Source organism: Hyaena hyaena, unplaced genomic scaffold, assembly GCF_003009895.1.
Source record: "Hyaena hyaena isolate Hyena2069 unplaced genomic scaffold, ASM300989v1 scaffold_329, whole genome shotgun sequence".
NCBI lineage: Eukaryota > Metazoa > Chordata > Mammalia > Carnivora > Hyaenidae > Hyaena > Hyaena hyaena.
The window spans coordinates 1,372,947-1,396,044 of record NW_024080960.1 but is presented as its reverse complement, the minus strand read 5'-3'; the positions used below and the strand labels follow the sequence as shown (position 1 = coordinate 1,396,044).

General features: G+C 35.7%; 1 protein-coding gene across 1 annotated transcript in view; it reads left to right on the top strand.

Moving 5' to 3' along the window:
* PPAT (phosphoribosyl pyrophosphate amidotransferase) overlaps window positions 1-19,273 on the top strand; it is a 32,077-nt gene extending 12,804 nt beyond the window's left edge. The window contains exons 2-10 of the mRNA XM_039249053.1: window positions 10,581-10,647; window positions 11,392-11,598; window positions 13,400-13,512; window positions 13,621-13,766; window positions 14,748-14,820; window positions 15,516-15,667; window positions 16,072-16,199; window positions 17,560-17,902; window positions 18,994-19,273. Coding sequence (XP_039104984.1) covers window positions 10,581-10,647; window positions 11,392-11,598; window positions 13,400-13,512; window positions 13,621-13,766; window positions 14,748-14,820; window positions 15,516-15,667; window positions 16,072-16,199; window positions 17,560-17,902; window positions 18,994-19,190 — 1,426 coding nt within the window. The 3' untranslated portion in view covers window positions 19,191-19,273. The remainder of the gene's footprint in view (window positions 1-10,580; window positions 10,648-11,391; window positions 11,599-13,399; window positions 13,513-13,620; window positions 13,767-14,747; window positions 14,821-15,515; window positions 15,668-16,071; window positions 16,200-17,559; window positions 17,903-18,993) is intronic.
* Window positions 19,274-23,098: the final 3,825 nt, after the last annotated feature.

Below are 23,098 nucleotides of genomic sequence, written 5' to 3'. Positions count from 1 at the left end.
TGGTGTAAAAGGCAGTCAGTCAAATAGGAAGAACTCACTTTGCTTCACCCCCTTAGTATCCTGTACCATAAGGCAGTATTTCTTAAACTTCAGCATGCTTAAGTTCCCAGATGATGCTGATGCTGCTACACTTTGAGAATAACAGCCATAGGGAACATTACATAATTAACAGTTTTCACCTTCCATTTCTGCATTTTGGAAATATGAGTATTATACTTCATATGTTATAACCTTGTATATATTCTTGTAACATCTTACAGTATTTTAGTTAATTGTAGCATTCTATTACATTATTATATATTAATATAATTATAAAATCCATCATAAGGGCCCCATCCTTGTGACCTCATCTATACCTTAATTATCTCCCAAAAGTCCCATCTCCAAATACTTTTGCACATGTTGAGATGACTTTAGGGGTGACATATTTCAGTCCATAGCAACATCATATAATAACATCTTATGTATTTTTTCACATACACAAAACCAAAAATACTGTTTTACCTGTGCCAGGACTTTGTTTTACCTCTCTCTCTCTTAGGTCTTCTGACATATTACTGACCAAGTCATTTTCAGCTTCATCTTCATCAATGACTGTGTGAACATAGTGGGATATATGGTGGCTTGGTTTTATTCACTTTCAGTATTATTTTAAACTCTATTATGTTATTTTTCCTTTTACAGTGAACCTGGTGCTAAATATTATAGTTTCCTTTTCTCTAGTTTAGATTCCCCACTCTTAATCTTTCAGTCTTAGGTCCCTGTAGATATCTGGTGTCGTAAGTCTCTAACTAGACTTAAAACTTATAATTGATGGAATTATCATTAGCTGCAATTACTGTATGAACAGAATCATACTGCTGCTGTTGGACTACTTTATCACTACTCATTTTATTTTTTATGGGAAGGATATATATAGTTATCTAGCAGGCCAGTTTCTTTCTTCTCCACCAGCAAAAGATTTTAGTACTTCTTACCACCATTTCTCAGTCTTAACTCTGTCATTACCTCTCTTTCCCCTAGAAACATACTCACAATCTGAGAATTAAGACTGCACTGTTTAAGGCAGATATTAAGATCTAGAAACTTTATGGTTAGTAGAGGTCTTTAAGAACATTTTGTCAAGTGTAGAGGAGATACTTGGTTTAGGGTTCCACAAAGACTGAGCTAGAACTTGGATTTCCTGACTCCTGGTCTAGAACTCATCCAGTTTATTTCATGCTATCATATCTTTGTGTGTATTGTATCTTAATCCTTTGGGTTAAGCTCATTTTAAAGCATTTTATGATATGTCCCAGAAGAACTACACTTCAAAGACCTTCTCATGGGTTTTATATTCTTCTAAGTTCTTTAATGCCCTTTTTCTGTTCACTCACAATTTTACCATAGTTGATGTGAAAACTTGCTTTAATTTCTGCCATCTAGGGCTGCATTTTTACTTTATTAAAATTGTTCTATTTTTAAACTTATGGAAATGAATTTTATTTCATCTTTTTTGTATAACTTTGTACTATTCTCTATGTCCTGGAGGAGATTGATTATACATTAAATCTGTTTCATGATAAATTCAATAATTAGCTTATTGAATAACATTTAGTGACACCTATTTAAATTAGATTACATACATGTTATCATTCTATTGACATTTTTATATTTGTAGCCTGATGTTAAGATTATTTTTCTTTGTCTTCCTACCTGTCCGATCCTCTTCTGTTTTTACATTGGCGCGTCCCGTAGCTTGTTCTCCATCTTGGAATTCCTGTTCTTGTGATTTTTCTGTTTTATTGTGTCCCAAAATGGCATCCAACTCAGTAAAAAATTTCATACTCTTAGTTATGCCTTGGTCTTGAGCCATTCTTACAATCTTATATTCATGTTTTAAGTTTTTGTACTTTGTTCTGCACTGCTTCCAATCTCTGTCTATTCCAAATTCCTGAAGCTTGGCAGCAATTTGTTCAAATATCCTTTTATTTCTCACTGTTCCTTCTAGTTGTTGTTGTATACTTATATCAGACCAGATGCCTATTAGAGCCCTGATTTCTGGCACAGTCCAGTGTTTTCCTCCTTCATTTGCTACAGTTGGAATAAAAGTTGGATTAATAGGGGGCTCCATAATTGATGTAGAGTTACCTGTATCAGGTGGGGAGGGAAAGAGATATATGTACATATATATATATACACACACACACACATATATATATGCACACACATAGGTTATATATATAAGATAAATAATTAGATGCAACCTTAATAAAGGAAGAAATTTTCTCCATAAGAGATGGAATACAAATCATAGCTTAGCTTTCATCTGAAACTGATGGATAAATGAAGTACAGAACTTGAATGTTTGTTATCATGATAGTGACTGACTTTAATATAGTTGTTTTTAATTAGTCACATTTTGATCATCTCTTTACTCTAGCATTTAAGTTTTTTAAATGTTTTATTTATTTTTTTGAGAGAGAGACAGACAGCATGAGCAGGGGAGGGTCAGAAAGAGAGGGAGACACAGAATCCGAAGCAGGCTCCAGGCTCCGAGCTGGCTGTCAGCACAGAGCCCGACGTGGGGCTCGAACCACCAACCGCGAGATCATGACCTGAGCCGAGGTCGGACACTTAACCGACTGAGCCACCCAGGCGCCCCTTTATCATTTCTTACCCATCCATCCCACTCCTTTGGTATGTGGTGTGTCTTTAGCTATATAGTGAACATTGAATATATACTTTTGTAATACTTACTTGTAGGAAGCAATACAATTAGAAAATGGCTCATTGAGGACAGTTTATTTATTTTTTGGTGATAGGATAGGTGGAAGCAATTTATCTCCTTCTCTTCCTTTTAATCTAATTATTTCCATTGGCTACATATCAGTATCTCCTGGGGGAGATTTTATGAATCACTACTTCACTGCTACCCCCACCTGTCATCCCCAGATTGTGATTCTAGTGTGCAGGCAGGGTTGAGAACCAAGACTATTCATGAATAAAGGGTTGGAAGAGACATATTATAACAACTGGTGCTTCTTATTTCTCATGAAAATAAAAGATGTCCCATTCGTTAAAGAACGTCATTTTAAGCGAAGTATTCTTTTAATGCAAGGAAGTGTGCCAGAAATTTCATAATGCCTTAGGAAGAATGTCCCCACTTAGAAATCCTAGCATGGTACCTTCATGTTAGATCTCTGGTACAGTTTTGCAACTAATTTTATGGTAATGACATTACTGGAGGTTATGTTGTTTATTTTAACAGCCACATTATCTTGTGTTTTTCTCAGATTTCATGTTTCTGTTTAATAAAAAGGTAGTTCAGACGTCAGTATCTATAATGTAAGTTATTAAAAACCACTTTTAAGCATTTACCTGAGGTATAGGGAGCTGTTTCTATTTTGTGGTACATTTAATGTCTTTGTTTTGAAATGCTTTTCACTATTTTTCCTTACTTGGATTAACAACCTTCAATAAAAATTTAGAAGCCAAGTGGGGATTTATATTGACTTTAATTTGGGTGAATAAAATCATCTTGACCTCCTTATTGATTTGATATTATTTACTTTCACATGTAAAATTGTTTGTCTTAGACCTCTGGAGTACTAAAGTGACATGTTCATTAAATATTAAGAATCTACTATGTATAATTTTGACCCTATATTCCTTATTATAGTAAAGAATAAAGGTTGTGAATTTGAAAGCTAATATATCTAGGCAATTTATGTTTTGTTAAGAAATCATTTATTTCTAAAAATGATTTTTTTAGTATAGATTGGTAAAAAAGAGGGACACTTAAAATAATCGTAAATGTTTTTGTCAGGAAAAATCATCCATTTTCTCAGAAACCAATCTTATTTCCACTTTGGAATCTGATCAGTTTCTTTGTATTTTTGACCCCCCACACTATACCTCGTTCCATTGGTCTGATGTGAGAAACCAAAAGTAAAGGATTTCCTGAGATGTCTTCCTTATCTTCTAATGTAACTGACATCTTACCTGGAAAAAGAACGAAATTCCTTTTAGAGCAAGTTCTAGGGAAGATAAAAATTGAATTAAATGACTGATAATGCTAGTAGCTTGAGCTGAATTTGATCATAGTCATGAAAGATTATAGATTTGTGATAATATTTTATGTGATTTAAATACTATACTTATCTATGTAAAGAAAATTTTAATTTCTTAAATTTTTTTTAAACATTTATTCAATTTTTGAGAGACAGAGAGACAGTACGAGCAGGCTAAGGACAGAGAGAGGGGGAGACACAGAATCTGAAGCCGGATCCAGGCTCTGAGCTGTTAGCACAGAGCCTGACGTGGGGCTCAAACTCATAAACAGTGAGATCATGACCTGAGCTGAAGTCAGACGCTTAACCAACTGAGCCACCCAGGTGTCCCAAAATTTAATTTCTACCATTCTAATGACATGGTTTATTTTGAACTTCCACTAGTTTTGTTTGCTAATTTTATGTTTGTGGTTCATTTTCAAATTAAATTACATTAAAAAGTGTTCTTTAATTTTGTATTTTAGGTACTTTAACATAATAGGGATTTGATAAATGACACTAGCAATGTAAAACAGAGGGAGGTCCTGTAATGACATAATCAGAAAATATGGCTTATTTGGCATATTTAGTCATGTAGCTAAAATTTATATTTATCTATTATAATTAGCTGATTGGTGCATAAAACTTTATAGAAATTAATCTAAGTTATGCTTAAATGGACCAAGGAATGTGTCATTTCAAAGAACAATGCCAACCTTGAAAAATGAAAACAGTACCTCAATCTTCCTGGTTTCATAGGTTGGGTGTCTTCATAAAATGAGGCACAGGCTACTTTTTTTTATCCCAGAGAGAAAGAGAATGCAGACTTGGGAGAGGGGCAGAGGGGGAAATAGAATCTCAAGCAGGCTCTTCGCTTAGTACTGAGTGTCGGGTTCTGTCTCACAACCCCAGGATCATGGCCCAAGCTGAAATAGAGTCACCGACTGAACCACCCAGGTGCCCCTAGTTTGCTAGTCTATTACCTGATTTATATCAGATACTATTATCTAGTTTTCTATTTGTTGAAAACAGCCTGGAGCTGAAAATATTGGTAGGCGTGATAAAGAAAGGCTCTCTCCCCAACTTCTTCGGATGTATTTTTTTTCTTAGGTTGGTCATTCCTAGCATAATTGCCAAAATTGAATGCAGGGGCCCCATGCCCTGGTGATTGTAACCTGAAACTCTTAAGTCATTACTCCTGATGCATTTGTATCATTTTAAGAGGAGGGAAATAGAGTGGAAATTTGGTCACTGAAAGAATGTGATTCTGCAATAATAGTAGGCCAAAGGTATTCTGAAGTTGAGGATGATTATAATTTCTAGAACATGAAGCCTCTTAAGATTTGAGTCCTTTGCCAAGGCTCAGTCAGGCTACCTGCTGCCTGACAGGGAACTAGATCCTCTTTCCTTACCACTTGCATGAGTTTGATCCCAACAGTGGAAAAGGCACATTTCCTTTTCTTCCCTTCTTTAGTTTACCATATACCAATAAAAATTCTGCTGGTTCCACCATAGAAAAACCAAAAGACATTATAAATGAATCAGACCAAAAGTAAAGGAGGACTTTCTAAGCGTTAAAAAAGACTGATTGCATTAAGAACTTTAATCAAAATCTTTGTTTTTCATGAAACACTGATTACGTGAAAACTTTTTTGAATTCTGTAGATCAAATAAAAATCACCCAAAATTGTAAGGCAAAAGAGATCATGCAGTTTCTAAGACCTCAATTGACGTAGTTTGTAAACGTGAATAAACATATAGAACTGTTCGATAGCATTAGTAATTAACTAAGTGCAAACTAAAGTTATCAATTGCATACACCATTATAGTAGGTTAAGTAAAGTACAGTTCTTTTGGAAAGCATTTTTTAGCATTGTTTCAAAGTAATCATACCCCTCCTGACCAGTAATTGAACTTCTGATAGTCTATTCTAAAGTAATAATGTTAAATATGGACGAAAGATATTGATTGTAGCATCATTTCTCTAAAGGGGCAGAGACAAACTCTTATATGCACTCAAATATTATGGAACCATTAAGTAACATTTAATCCTGAATTAATTAGAATTAATTAATTAGAATTAATTCTGGTTATAATTTCAAGATAATTTTTAAAGTAAACAAACTGCTAATGTGCTTGTAGTTTTATAATTCAAAAAGTTAAAGAAAAGCAACCAGTGGCACTGTAGACAATGTGTATGAAGGGGCTGAAAAGTAAGGAGACCAGTTAAGATGTTATCTTAATATTCCATGTGATGAAGTTCTTCATGGTGGTAATGAGAATAGAACAGGGGAAAATTTATGAAACGTCAGATTTTTTTAAGGACTTAGTGATCGATGAAAGGTCAAGGATATCTTAAATATTTAATGTTTATTAATGTTTATTTAAGTTTATTTAAGTGATTGGAAATACAGTGGAGTAGTAAGGTAAAGGCAATTTGTAGGAGGGTCAGTTCTGAAGGAGGGAAGAGAGTGGGGTTTTAGAATTGGAGGGTTTGAGATATCTGAAATATAAAAGGTTCAGAAGTAATTATGAGCCCTCTGCTTATGAGTGAAAATGGGAATTTGGAGCCAAGGGGGTACTACCTAAATGGATTAGAAAGAGACCCTATTAATTGGAGATTAAACACATACACACACGAGATGGGGGTTGGGGACGGACAGATAAGAGAGGGGCAAAAATAGTGGAGATTCAGCACCCACATCTTCATCACACCAACCTCTGGTTAAAATCAAGGCCTTTCAGAAGTTGTGATTTATCATTAACCAATATTTAAAGCATTTAAATACTGAAGAGTGCAGGGTGATTAATCAAATAATGTTATTGCTCTTTTTTTTAAGTTTATTTATTTATTTTGAGAGAGACGTAGTGCTAGCAGGGAAGGAACAGAGAGAAGGGGAGAATCACAAGCAGGCTATACGCGGACAGCTCAGGGCTCGATGTCAGGAAAGTGTGAGATCATGACTTGAACTGAAATTAAGAGTCAGATGCTTTAACCTGCTGAGCCATCCAGGTGCCGCCAATCAAGGTTACTGCTCGTTAACTTGACAGTGACTACAGAGCTTTCTCAGAATTTCGATTAGTATCTGAAATGTAGGGACACCTGGGTGGCTCAGTCAGTTAAGCGTCCGACTTCGGCTCAGGTCATGATCTCATGGTTTGTGGGTTCAAGTCCCGAATCAGCTCTGTGCTGACAGCTAGCTCAGAGCCTGGAGCCTGTTTCAGATTCTGTATCTCCCTCCCTCTCTCTGACCCTCCCCTGCTCACACTGTTTCTCTCTTTCTCTCTCTTAGAAATAAATAAAAGATTAAAAAAATGTAAAGGGAGTATGTTAAGTGGATTTTTTTACCAAATGATTTATTATTGAGATTTACACACAAAGTTCAGATAATCCAAATTAACCTAACTTCAATTTCTGTCATTGTTTCCCCCTTTCTCATTTGGTATCTTTGTTCTAACACTTACCATTTTCTTTTGGGTGTTAAATTTATTCATGATGCCCTCCTTTCTGAGTTTACAAAGCAAGTAGCTCAGTGCTTTGCACGTGGTGGACACAGGCAGTAGGTATTAGAGATTTTATATTGAACAGCTCTGCTCTTAAAAATAGCATCTGTAAGACTTTCCACTATAGGAGAAATCACATTACTGCCATTGATTTCCCCTTTCCCTGGTGATATATACAGCTTCCACAGACAGTGAGCAAATTCTATGTAAATCGTGTTGGGCTTAACAACACAGCAGGTCAAAACCTTGTTTAATATCTAAATCATTTAATCATAAATCATTTAATCTATCAAATCTATTTCTGTTTCACTTTTTGTTAAAGGGAGCTGTGCTTCTAAGCAAGTGATGAAGAAGTTGTTTATTCCTAGAATTTTAGTGCTTTTATTGATAAATTTAGAAAAATGGGAATGTAAATATAGAGCGGAAAGTTCTGTCTTGTTTTGAGATGTGGGGAAACAACAGTGGAGCAATATATTTGACTTTTTTTTTCTTTTGCCATGCTTAAAAAAGTAAAACCTAAAATGTTTTCAAAACCCAATCCATTTTTCACAAAACATCAGGCATGCTTAAGGAGCAGTTGGCATTAGTAGTAATGTCATTTTAATGTGGTTTTTTTTTCAGTATTTTACAGATTTAAAAAGTGGAGGTATTTAATCTTTCTAATTTTTTTACATTGTGCAAAATACCGTAATAAGTCAGTTTTTTCTCAACCATAATCTTCCAGGCTATGTTTATCATACAGACTCAGAAGTCCTGTACTATTACAGTTTGTTAGGTAAAAGCAAAAGAAATGCTACTTTTTCTTTTTACCTTCAGTGATCTCTGGAGCTGTACTTTGGCTCAGCGTTGCCAGGCACCTGCCATTTGCATCTTCCTCTGTTAATTGGGTGGCAGGTTCATATTGCAGGATCGCATCCAAATCATGGAAGAACTTCATAGTTTTAGAGCTGTCTCCAGAGTTATGGGCATATTTAACTGTTCTGTATTCATATTTGAGGTTTTTGTACTTTGCCCGGCACTGTTTCCAATCTCTGTATACTCCTAGTGCTTGCAGCCTTTTTGCAATGTAAATAAATATTCCTTTATTTCTCAGTGTTCCATAAAGTTGTTTTCGTATATTTTTTTCTGCCCAGACACTTAGCAAAGCTTTAACCTCTTCTTCAGTCCAGTGCTTTCCTGCTCCACTCTCCATGTTGAAAGTGACCTGGAAATGATTCACTATTTCTAGCCAAGGTTTTGTTTCCTAGGAAACCAGACGGCTGGTTGTCAATAAGCTCCAAAGAGCTGAAAAGATCTAGTTTAACTGGTTCAAGCTGCCTAAGGGGAGTAACTTGAGAAACTGCCAAATACGCAGGCTTTGTGATTAAAGAAGCCTGGACCTAAATGATTCCTAATATTTTTCATTTCAGCCTTAAGGGGAAATTACCCTGGAGACAAAAGGGAAGATAAACATTTTTTTGTTTGTTTTCTTACATAATTTACTCTGGTTTACCAAATGGTTGTGGATTAAAAAAAAAATTATTTTAGAAGTGGTCGGCAGAGGTTCTTTCTGCCCCAAGATTTATGGCAAACATTAGTTCTTTTTCCCTCTGCCATGAATCATTTAGTCTTCTAGCATAGGTTATCCTTGAAAACCACATCATTTCAGTAAAGAAATCCTAAGGCATAAGTGATCCAGGCCTATAGGGTATATAGGGTTATGGATATTTATTTAATGTATTGGTAGTATATATGCATTGATAATTTAGTAAAATTTCAATTTTAAATTTTTAGATTTTTACTTTGCAGGTTCACTTAATGTTGTACTTTTTTCTTATTGAAATGCCTAAACAGGGATGCCTGGGCTGCTCAGTCCGTTGTGCGTCCAACTCTTGATTGTGGCTCATGATCTGCTCTAACCCCAGTCGTACTCTGCACTGACAATATGGAGGCCTGCTTGGGATTCTCTCTCTCCCTCTCTCTCTCCCTCCTCTGCTTGCTAACCTGCTCACTTTCTATCTCTCTCCTTCTCTCTCAAAATAAACTTAAAAAAATGCCTAAACAACTATAATATGTAATTTTGAAAAAGATTCTTTTAACCAAATCAATGTATTATTAATTTATACATAAATATATGATAGAAATTTACTTTTTATTTCTACCCTGTTATATATATATTCTCTGGAACAAAAATTTGTTAAAACACATCTAGTATTTATAGCATTTTTTTCAGAGCTATTAAAAATTGTGGAGCATTTGGAATCTTTATTACTCCATAATGGGACAGATCATCTTAGTCTTAACGTGTGGTATATAAGCTACGGCCTAGCTTTTGGCTTTCTTCTTTATTTTGTCACCTAGAACTATTAATGCAGAAATGAAATACAAGTGCCTGATTAATTTAGGGTTTTTAGAAGCAGCATTTATTTTTTTGTGATAACTAAAGTGACAGATATTTGTTGGGAAAAAAGTGGAAAGTGCAAAGCAAAAACCTCAAAAATCAATGAATTTTGTTCATGATTCTAGTATCCACAGTAAACATTTTATCTGCTAATTTATTTGGAGATTTCCATTTCTATCTCCATACTCTATTTATTTATTATTATTATTATTATTTTATTTTTTTTCTCCATACTCTATTTAGAGGTCACTTTGTACAGAGGTTAGAAAACTGAGTTCTGGAGTCAGATTGTGTTCTCACCCTGACTGTGCTGCCGCTTTCCATGCAACATTGGGCAAGTTACTTACCTTCTGTTTCTTCAGTGTCCTTATTCGTAAAATGGGAATGGTAATCATAGTATTTACTTTATAAGATTGTTGTGAGAGCCTAATAAATTAGGTATTTCCTGTAAATTTTAGGACAATGCCTGGCATATTCATTAGAATTCAGATAATATCATCTGCTGCTTGGTGGTCACCATCATCATGAGTAGAAGTGGCACTAGTACTAGTAGCATGTAATGCATTGTCAGTTCCTGGATGCTCTTGAGAAAAGTATGCTTCATAAAGAAGCTTATGGATGAGGTAAATTTAAATTTAACAGTTGATGCCTTTTTATATTCACAGGGGTCAGGAGAGTGCTGGTATTGTGACCAGTGATGGGAATTCAGTACCAACATTCAAAACACACAAGGTATATTTGAATATAAAAAAATGTTAGTAATAAAGATAACAATAGCCAGGTGATAACTAGTATGTTGGTGGGGGAAGGAAATTTGAACAAATAATTTGCATATAAAAGTCATACTCTGGATCAGCCATTTCCATTTGTCCAATTAGGGTGCATAACTGCCTGATAGTTGGCTAGACCGACTCATTGAAACAGGTCATATTTTTAAATTTTTAAACATAGTTTGAGTTTTTAAAATGCATTTGGTTTAGTTTATTATATTTGACAAATTTTACTGTTTAGTACATCTTTTCTAATGAAAAGTAGCTCATAAAACAAGCACTTCAACATTGTGAAATAAATGCCATTGAATTATTTACCTTAAAATGGTTAATTTTGTTATGTGAATTTCACCTCAAAATTTTTTTTGTTTATGAGAGAGAGAGAGAGAGAGAGAGAGAGAGAGAGCAAGGAGGGTAGGAACAGGGAGGGAGACACAGAATCCGAAGCAGGCTCCAGGCTCTGAACCATCAGTGCAGGAACTGTGAGGTCATGACCTGAGCTGAAGTTGGACGCTTAACTGACTGAGCCACCCCGGCGCCCCTCAAATTTTTTTCTAAAAAGATATTTTATGGTTCTTACAATTAGGCTAGTCTTTATTTAAGATTAGAATGCTGTAGCACAGAGTATAAAGGGTAAAAGCCTTTACTCGCTAGGGCCACAGTCTTTTTTTTTTTCTAAGATGAGCTTTTACTTTGACTTTACAAGGGAATGGGTCTTGTAAATCACGTCTTTTCTCAAGACAATTTGAAGAAATTATATATTTCAAACCTTGGAATTGGACACACGAGATACGCCACTACAGGAAACTGTGAATTAGAAAACTGTCAGCCCTTTGTTGTTGAAACACTTCATGGGAAAATAGCTGTGGCACATAATGGCGAATTGGTAAATGCTACTCAATTAAGGAAAAAGGTAAGTGTTTTTAATGCTTTTTTTCATGATTAGGATAAATTAATGAAATGAAGTTATTGGGGATCTTGGTGCAGGATAGTTTCTAATTGTTGTCACCTGTTATCTAACTGCAAAGGATAACTGTATTAGAATTACCTGGAGTATTTGTTATAATTGCAGATTCTAAGATATCACCCCAGAAACTGGTGGGAAGGTGGTCAGTCTGCATTTTAATGTACTTTTAAGGTGATTCTGATGGTACAGCTTTAGGGTAGAGACGTGAATAAGTTGGTTTATGGTTGTTGTGAGAAACAGAGAAATTAGGGTTTATGGGCTGTTCCTATCCCTTTAGCTTTGTCTTTATGTTCAAAGCATAAGAAGAAAACAGAATATAAACTGGAAGATAACAAATATAAGGGAAAGTGATTTGGAAACAATTACAGGAAACTACTTGGGGAAAAGGCAAAGAGACTTTACTATCTTCTTTTTTGATCTTTACATGGTATTTGGAGCATTCCGTGTTAAATTTGTGCCTGTGCTTTTATTCATCATTAGTTCATCTTCCTTTTTTTTTAATTCCTTGGTATCTTTTTATTCCTGATAGCTTATTTATCCATTCTTGCCATTCATTTATTGATGCCACGTTTCTTCAGTCCACTGAATTATAATAATCATGATTTGGTAACCTTGGAAATAAAAATCTCAGGTGACATTCAGTAACAGGATGGTTACTACACACACACACACACAACACACACAGTTATTATCTCCTTAGCCTTCTAGAACAAGGCATTTTACATGGGATAAATAGTGACAGAAGTCAAATGATGGTTGATTTGGGTGGGTGGAAAATATCTAGAACTATGCTTCTGTACCACTCATTATCCTTTTATTTTCAATTCTAGCTTTGTTTTGCCCTCTTTTTAGGCTCTGGTATTAAAAGGATAATGTGTTTTTCTGCCTCTAAGTGAAAAAATTGTTTAATTCACACAATCAAAGAAGTATAAATATGAAGTAAAATTTGCTAAAAAAAAAAAAACAAAAAACACCCAAAAACCACACACAAAAACTCACCACTTGGTGATCACCACCAAAAATTGAATTCCATGCAATATACCTAGCTCGTTATTTCTAGACACAACCACCTCCCAGAGTCTGGATTTCACCTCTATTCATTTAGCTGCCTACGGAAAATGTTCTATAGTATCACTTTAAACTCAGCCTGTATGGATCATTGGTGATGTTCTTGTCGTAGTCTCTCTGGCTCAGAACCTTATAATTTTCATGAGTGTGCTCAACCAATTTTTATTACATCTTCTACAGTTAATTTTTCAATATAGTTAATTCCTTTCTTCTACTCTTTTGGCGATAATCAGTGAGGATGGGTAGCCATCGCACTACCACTAACAGACCTGGGTTGAGAGGCCCCACTGTAGTATGCCACTCTTATGGTAATGTGTCCTGTCAGTCAGGATTGTCAACGACTGAAAAAGTTAGAATCACAGTTCCAAATTCTTGTGCCTTCTCCACTCTCCCCCACCTTTACTGCAGGTTTACATTCCTCCAAACTTAGTTTTCAAAAGCTATTCTATATGCTTCCTAGATCACTTTTTTTTTCTTGCTTAAAAACCTTCAGAGACTTCCTATTGCCTTCAGCAGTGCTTCTCCACATGTGCAGGATTTTCATAACTGAAAATTCACACAGTGCCTGATCTTTTGCCATTATGGTGGGCTGCTGGGTGAGGGGTGAGGTGGAGCTTCCCCTCCAATGATTAAAAACTGTCAGCCATTCTAAATAGCTTCTTTTCTCCATTCTAAATAGCTTCTGCGGCATGGTATTGGTTTGTCAACAAGTTCTGATAGTGAAATGATTACCCAGTTACTGGCGTATACACCTCCTCAGGAACAAGATGGCACCCCAGACTGGGTAGCAAGGTAATTGTAAAACTAGGCTAAGCTCACAGCTCTGCTATGAGAACTGTCTTGCAGAGTTTGTGTCTTGTGTTTATAACTGAAATTATTCAATTATTTAATTAATTCCAGGATTAAAAACCTAATGAAGGAAGCACCCACAGCATACTCCCTGCTTATAATGCACAGAGATGTTATTTATGCAGTACGAGATCCTTATGGAAATCGCCCTCTATGCATTGGACGTCTTATTCCAGTATCTGATATAAATGATAAAGGTAATGCACTTCAGAAGAAATATAATTTCATAATGCTTTTCCAAGCTCTTGTCCTACTGTTGGCACACCCTCAAATCATGAGGTATAGGAAGCTTATGAGTGAGAAGGAATTAGATTTAAAAAAAATGATGCAATACTTGTTTTTTGTTTTTTTTTTTTATGTTTATTCTTGAGAGAGAGGGAGACAGAGCATGAGAGGGGAGGGGCAGAGTGGGGGAGGGGTGACACAGAATCCAAAGCAGGCTCCAGGCTCTGAGCTGTCCGCACAGAACCCAATGTGGGAATCGAACTCACAAGCTGTAAGAGCATGACCTGAGCTGAAGCTGGACGCTTAACTGACTGAGCCACCCAGGCTCCCCTGCAGTGCTTGGTTTTTAAAATACATTTCCTTGAGTATTTCTGAGGATGAGTCATTTTTATGGACATTCCTGTTTTGTCTTCTCTGAATTGCCTATTCATGTCCTTTGCCCAGCTTTTTCACGTGTGTAGTATGATTTTAGTGATTTTCTTTTTGACTTATCCGGTCAATGCCTTATTTGAATACGTGAAATCAGTTTTTGAAAGAAATTTGATACCATTGATTTTATCTTCTGCTCAAGTCTAATGAAGATCCGTGTGTTCTTAAAGTCATAGAAATGGATGTTTTTTATTTATCTATATGGTGTTTAACTATTTTCTTGAAATAAGTAGCCTCTTGTAAAATTCCTTGAATCCGGGGCGCCTGGGTGGCTTAGTCGGTTAAGCGTCCGACTTTCGCTTAGGTCATGATCTTGCGGTTCGTGGGTTCGAGCCCCGCGTTGGGCTCTGTGCTGACTGCCAGCTCAGAGCCTGGAGCCTGTTTCAGTCTGTGACTCCCTCTCTCTCTGACCCTCCCCTGCTCACGTTGTCTCTCTCTCTCCTAAACATAAATAAAACATTAAAATATTAAAAAAAAAAAAAAATTCCTTGAATCCATTAACTGAATTATCTTGTGATTTACAGAGAAAAAATCTTCAGAAACAGAAGGATGGGTGGTGTCTTCAGAATCTTGTAGCTTTTTATCAATTGGTGCAAGGTAAGTTTTGTTTCACTCAGCATATGCATTTTTTCTACATCAGTAAAAAATTTTTTGTTATGTGAAAGTATTCTTTTTTATTTCTATAAGGAGTCATATCTATAAATGCAGTTTCTTTTGTACTTTTTGCTTAGCACTGGCACTGACTTTAATAATCCAGTAATACCTTCTAATTTTGAAACTGTCACCTTCCTTTCAAAATACCATGAGACTTATTTTAGAAAGGAAGAATCTCCGCAACAAGGAATACTTACGATTGAAACATTTAAGCCAGAATAAAATGTTCTCTTTAACCTCTGTTTTTCCAAAACTCAGTAAAATTTATGGCTTTTATTTTTTTTTTATTTTGGAGGAGGGAGTACAAAGAGATGGAGAGAGAGAACTCAAGCAGGCTCTGCACCATCAGCGCAGAGCCTGGCGCAGGGCTCGAACTCATGAACCATGAGATCATGACCTGAGCTGAGATCAAGAGTCGGACACTTAACCGACTGTGCAACCCAGGTGCCCCAAGATACAAGTATTAGATTTACTGTTGGGAGAATTAACTTTTTATTTTTTAAGCCATTTCTATATTAAACTGAACCACTTTTCCTTTACAAGGGAAGGGACTTTGTGTGTACTTTACAATAGGTGTTGTTATCAGTCTTATGGACTGGTTTATTTAAAGTCTTCTTTCTTTAATATTGTTTCCCAAGATATTTCCGTGAAGTCTTGCCTGGAGAAATTGTGGAAATAACCAAACGTAGTGTCCAAACTCTTGATATTATACCAAGGTCTGAAGGAAACCCGATGGCTTTTTGTATCTTTGAGTATGTTTATTTTGCAAGACCAGATAGTATATTTGAAGGTAAATAAAATATCTTTAACTTTCTATATAAGTCTCTTATTTATCTCATTGAAACATGGCAGTTCTTGGTTCAGAGGTTTACCGGGCTTTTGGAGGCACATTGTTACATGTTGTGATTAGGAGACTGAACATACAAGTCATAAGATCACTATTTTTCCCTTTCATCTGACTCCTGGACTTTGTTTTCCTTTTAGGAGTAAGGACTATGGTTTTCAGATATGTATTAAGGCCACATTTTTTTTAAAGAGTGAATTCCCCAGTTTATGTATCTCCACTTTAGTTGTTTTATATGCTTTACTTGACTTTTTGTATGCCATATATAGAGTTCTAACAAGCTAATTTTCTTAGAATAATACTAATATGCTAAGTAAAAATAATGTGTTTTTTTTCCTCAAACATTCCAGACCAAATGGTTTACACAGTAAGATACCGTTGTGGTCAGCAGCTGGCAATTGAGGCACCAGTGGATGCAGATTTGGTTAGCACTGTTCCGGAATCTGCTACACCCGCTGCTCTTGGTTATGCAGGAAAGGTATTTTTTCTTGACATGCAGTGAAATGCTCTGGTAGCACTGAAATCAGAAATTCTTGTATATAAAGAGAAACTTATCAGTACATCATAAGGAAAAAGAAAATATTAGATCCTTTACAACAAGAGTTATTTTCCAGCCTTTTTATTCAATAGCACTATTTTAGTGGAATCCACTCCAAGATTCACCTAAAGATGAGCAGAATGATCCACTTCACTTAAAAAAATAAACATCATCGGGACACCTGGGTGGCACAGTCAGTTAAACATTCGACTCTTGATCTCAGCTCAGGTCATGATCTCATGGTTTGTGAGTTCGAGGCCCACATCAGGTTCTGTGCTGTGCCATAAGCACAGAGCCTGCTTGGGATTTTGTCTCTCCCTCTCTGCCCCTCTCCCGCTTGTATGCTCTCTCAAAATAAATAAATAAACTTAAAAAAAAAGATAACATCATGAATACATACAGAATTTAGTGGTAATATTTACTTATTATTAAAACCTATTTCTTGAAGTACCATCCCTCACAAACCACTGGTTTAATTTGTTCCCTATTTAGTATGAGTGATAACAAAGCTGTTTATGTTCATTTTGTGTATTGTTTTTAGTACTGTGCTTAATTTCATTTTTCATAATCAAATAGATTTGTATGACTATGGTGATCCTGAGGTGTCCTAATCAACATTCACTATGTTGAAAGTTTATTTGTTTTTAAAATAAATAATATGCACACATTTTAGATTAGTATTACCTTGAAAGATGGATAAATCACCTCCTGCCCCTCAAAAAGCACGTTCTTTGCATACTGGATCTTTTTTTGAGAGTGAGAGAGAGCAAGCCATGGAGGGCAGAGAGAGAGAGGGAGAGAGGAATCCCACATGAGCTCTGTGCTTATGGCAAACTGTGAGATCATGACTTCGAGCTGAAACCAGGACTCAGACACCTGACCGACTAAGCCACCCAGGTGCTCCTACATACTGGTTTTAATTCATTTCTTGCTGATAGTTTTTAATTGCTATGAATTTTTCTGACAGGGATTTATTGTCATGTCTTCACACACTTAGTGTTCCGTTCCAAGACAGAGAAATAATATTTGTTTAAGAGAGAAACATTACAACTTCTGACAAAATGAATTGGTTTTCCCAATTTCCCAATGAGTATATTACTTTGAATGGGTTTTCTTTTTGCCTTTTTCCCCCTACAGTTTAAACAGTGAAGCGAAATTGTATGTAATCTGTTGATGGAGAGTTCAGAATAGCAATTTCAAATGTTTTCATACATATTACAATGGAAGAATGACCTACAGAAAATAGCCTAGAGTTCTCTATATGTTGCTGCTCATTGTCCTTTTGTTTCTTATCTATCAGTGTGGGCTTCCATATGTGGAGGTGTTATGTAAAAACCGGTATGTAGGAAGAACCTTTATTCAGCCAAACATGAGGTTAAGACAACTTGGTGTTGCAAAAAAATTTGGAGTATTGTCGGACAACTTTAAAGGCAAAAGAATTGTTCTTGTAGATGATTCAATTGTAAGAGGCAATACCATCTCACCCATAATCAAATTGCTCAAAGAATCTGGTGCAAAGGAGGTACACATTCGAGTAGCTTCACCACCAATTAGATACCCATGCTTTATGGGAATAAACATACCAACAAAGGAAGAGCTTATTGCCAATAAACCTGAATTTGAACATCTTGCAAAATATCTGGGTAGGTATTAATATTTCTCTAACCTTTTAACAGAGAAAATCGAAAGCTTGTCAGCCTTTACACTTGTAATAAAAACAATGTCCAGCATTTGTTAAAAATAATGTTTTGTAACATGTTGAGCAGATAACATTGAACACTATTCTGAATAATGAGAGTGCCTGGTGTGTATAGACACCATGGTAAGTGCTATATTGGAGACCTAGGCCAAGATGAGATTAGGTGAAAAGGAAGAAAGGCTTTCCAGGTAGGGGGAACTGTATGCATATCAGTGAAAGCCTCCCAACGATCAGATAGATCTGAAGAAAGACAAAAACAATTTTACCACAGATTGTAATAGAATAATTTAGATGTGGGTGCAAATCAAAAAGTGAAAAGCTAATATAGGGTTATCTTTAATAATGAGGTCGGCAGACTTGGTTAGCTTATCCTGGATAAGACATATGCTTTTCTTTCTTTTTTTTTTTTTTTTTAATTAAAGTTCATTTATTTATTTTTGAGAGAAAGAGTAAGGGGGGGGGGGAGGGGGGGAGATTCCCAAGCAGGTTCTGCATTGTCAGTGACCTGGGCCGAAATCAAGCGTCAGATGCTTAACCATCTGAGCCACCCAGGCACCCCAAGATATTTGCTTTTCAAATTAGGTGAGATAAACTGTTTAAATATCACACAGATATTTTTCCTTATCTTATAAATGAAAAAAAAAAAAAAAGAAAAAGAAAAAAAGACTTGGGAAAAGTAAGTGACCTTGAGCTTATTAAATTTGAACCCAGATTTTCCGGACTTCAAAGTCTGTTTTCATAATCAAGAAAATTACTAAAGAAACTTTCTGAGTCCATTCTAGATTTGAAGCCTCAAGTGCTATTTTAAATTATATTCTCCCTTAAATTCCAATTTCAAATTTTAAAAAATAATAAAGGCCCATAATTTTATTGCTTACTCCATCTCCTCCCCATGTCTCCCCGTGCTTTTTTATAAGAAGATAAAGGAGAAATTTTTATGCTGGCTTAAGTTTTTCTGTTTGTTACTGTTGCCTTATGAGGCAGATCTTTCTTTCCAAAGGAAGTGTCATGACTTTTTCCTCTTTCCCTCTGTAGGAGCAAACAGTGTTGTATATCTGTCAGTGGGAGGACTAGTTTCATCTGTACAAGAAGGGATAAAGTTTAAAAAACAGAAAATGGAAAAGCAGGATATTATGATTCAAGAAAATGGGAATGGTATGGAATGCTTTGAAAAGAATGGTCACTGTACAGCTTGTCTCACTGGAAAATACCCTGTAGAATTGGAATGGTAGTTGAAAGGGGAAGATCTGATGCTTCAAAATATAAAGTTGGTCAAGAAGTTATAGTGGTGGTTACACCGTATCCATTTAATTGTTACTCCTTTGGTCAATGTAAAATGCCACATGCTTATGTTTACCTTTATATGTTTTTAGATTTCTTTTCTGAAAAGAATACCTACCAAAGTGCTATGCTTTCCTTAATAATCCTAGATAAATATTTTGGTGTCCTCTATTTGTATGATCCTTTCAGTTTGTTTAATAGTTTAGTACTTTGAGGCTACCAGTTATGAGATCATATACATTTAAGTTCATATCAGCAACAATAATGCAAAGAATAGGTAAATTTCTGTTTTAGTAGGGATTGCCAGGCACTATACCTTCCCACAGATTCTTAGAAAATTTTGTGGAATGTTTCTTGAGAGTTATTGCAGTTCAGTTGTGGAATATTTTCATAATTAAACCTTGCTGATTGCATATAATAACAACAACACTGTTTTTTTGTGGGGTTTTTTTGTTTGTTTGTTTTTTTACACACAAGGTTTGGCTAGCCTTTTTCACCTGATCAGAGAAGGCAGGTGGTAAGTGGCATTTCCCAGGTCCATGGTTTAAGAGGTTAGACTAAGATGATGTGATGCAAACAGGACATGAGTTAAATATAACATACCATGCAAACCTTGAATCCATTATATCCCAGAAGTGTCAAGCCTCTAGAGCTCAGTGTAGTTTTTGACCTTGGCATCCCTATCTAACTTTGGACAAATCTTAAAACAACAACAATGAATACATACCTTTTTGTGCCTCATCTTTTCCGCCTGTGCAGCGGGGTACTAATATTACTAAATTAAATAATTAATATGAATGTGAAAAAGTGTCATAATTTTTGTGGTGGTTAGAGCCATCATTTCACTCTTCAGTTTTAAGATAATGCATGATTATTAGTTTTTGAAATGTCGGCTGTTATTCTGAAATTGAGATTTCATTATGATGAAGGGAGACATACAGTTTAGCAGTGCTTTGCCACCTGTCTTTGAAGTGTCCTAAGGATGGTTGTAAAAACATGTCTGTGCAAGGTGTTTTTCTACATTTGACTATGAAGTATGATCTGTATACTACTTAGTGCCCTTATAGTATAAGCCCAGCAAGTAACCTAGTACATTTGAAGTAAAAAATAAAATTTTAGATTTTAACAATCCTTTTATTCTTATTAATTACATGTTCTTTTAACCAAGTGCTTGATTATTTGCAAACATATATACATACATATGTACAAATATAGATACATCGTTGGAATTAAATGATCAAATACAAACCCTGTAGGGGCCAATTTTAAGAATCAAGGTGACAACTATTTTGGAATTAGCATGCCTGTCTGATTCTAAGCATCACCTTATCACTTTTTTCTGCTTTATTGGGATCTAACAAACACAGTGTTTTTTTTCCTTTTTTTTTTAATGTTTCAAGATGACTTGCCCTCATCTCCTGTTTATGTAAGATTTTTGTTTTAAACATAAAAGTGTTTCTGTATTATTAAATTACCTTAATTTGATGTATATAGTGTCCAAATCCATTTAGGAATTTAATATTTATTAATAACTGAAATCTTCTGTCTTCATTTGGTATATAACCTCACATGTTATATTATGGCAGGCCAAGATAAAATCTTGACAGCTATTTAAGCCCATGTGCAGCAGGCAGCAGCAGGTTAGATAACACTGTGGCAATGGCACAAGCAAATTGACATTTGAATAAAGCCCTGGGACCACTTGAGTGTATAGCCTCTTGTCTTAAATGTATTCCTCATATCAGCATGGAGGAGGCAAGACCTGTGGGTCAATTTTGAATTGGCCTTACTTACATTGATTTTTAAAAACAAGAGACTCAGGGAAAATACTAAACCAAAATCTCTGATTTGACTTTTGTGTTTCCATAATTTTTGTCTCCCATTATTTTGTTTTATTGAGATGCTTTTATAAAGGAATGTGGGACTGTGACAGTTTGGTTATTCTACAAATTTCTTAATGTTTCTCCATCATGGCCTTTTATTTCACAAGTTTCTGAAGTCTGAATTAAATTACAGTTTTTTACATTTAGTTTCAAATGTTGTTTAACTGTTTTAAATAAGCAGAGTGCTGAAAATTACAAAGATGAAAAATGTGTTTTCACAGTATGTTGTTGAGAATTAAACTAAGCCCACTTTTTTGTGACTTCATTGTGATGTGTTGGTGACAAATATATGTATGTAATAAGTGTGTTTAAATATGTGTGTGCTCTTTTTTTTTTTTTTTTTTTTTTTAATAGTGACCTTTGGTTAGTGCATTATGATGAGTAGCACAGTAATAGTCACATCCAGGCTCCATTCTTGGCACCAGCTAGTCAGATCTTATTTCTCTGATCTAGGCATTTCAGTAAATAGGCCAGTGCTTATGAACCAGGCAAAAGTCCTGGCTGAGTAGGAAGGACAAATAAAGGTACTAGAAATGTAATGCTAAGTGAAGCACTATAATAGTGGTAAGTTCTGTGGAAATACCAGTGAAAATGGGGAGTGCCACAGAAGAGGTGGCTTAGATTTCCAAAATGTATGTGTGTATTGGGGGAATTCTGTGTGTGTGTGTGTTTTAATCAAATTAAAGTATGTAAATCAATAAACTGTATACATTCGGACAATAGAACTTTATTCAGTCCTAAAAAGAAAAGACCTATCAGGCCATGAAAAGACATGGAGGGAACTTAAATGCAAATTACCAAGTGAAAGAAAGCAATCTATCACCACTGTATACTGTGTGAGTCAAACTACATGCCATTCTGGAAAAGGCAAAACTGTGGAGATAAAAAACATCCGTGGTTGGGGTGCGTGGGTGGCTCAGTCAGTTGAGTGTTCCGACTCTTGATTTTGGCTCAGTTCATGATTGTGGGATCCAAACCCGCATTGGACTCCATGCTGAGTGTGGAGCATGCTTAGGATTCTCTCTCTCTCTCTCTCTCTCTCTCTCTCTCTCTCTCTCTCCCCTTCTCCTTGCCTCCCCCCCCCATTCCTCCCTCTCCCATTCCCTCTCTCCTCTGCTTGCCCTTGCTTGCACATTGTCTCTCTCTCTAAAATGAAAAACAACAACAAAGCCATCAGTGATTGCCAGGAGTTAGTGGGGAGGAAGGGATAAATAGAAGGAGCATAGAGAATACTGTGTAGTATAGTGAAACTACTCTATGTGATACAATGGTGGATACATCTCATTATATATTTGTTCAAACCCATAGAACTTTCAACACCTATAATAAACCCTGATGTCAATTATAGACTTTGGGTAATACTGATATGTCATTGTAGGTTTGTAGGTTTATCAGTTGAAACAAATGTACTCCTCTGCTTGGGGATGTTCATAATGGGGAAGGCTCTGCAATATGCAGAGCATATTGGAGGGCAGGGGGTTTATAGGAACTCTGTCCCACTCAGTTTTGCTGTGAACCTAAATTAACTGCTCTAAAATATTGTCTGTTTTAAAAACAAACATACTAAGTCCCACTTCTAAAAGACAAAAAATAATATATGCACGTATGTTATTGCCTCTGAAAATCTTGCCTGAGGGCATCACCTGAATCTCATGTCTTCTTTCTTTGGGTTTCAGATAGAGCCTAGTCAACTCCTAAGGGAAATTGCCTTCTTGTTTCTTAACGAGTCAAAAAAATATCCAAGCTTCTCAGAAAAAGCTGCATGCTGCTTAGACATTTTAGACTAAGCTATAGTACACAATGTAAATGTGTGTGTACACAGGTGCACGTGCATAAATTTTCTTCTTAAGTAGCTGAGGAGTTGTTGGATGGCAGGGACCAATGCTTTTAACCTTTTTGGAAGTTCTTAGAATCTACCATAACATAACTGCTTGCACTGTGCAAAAATGGAAAACCACTGCACAAAGGAGACCCAG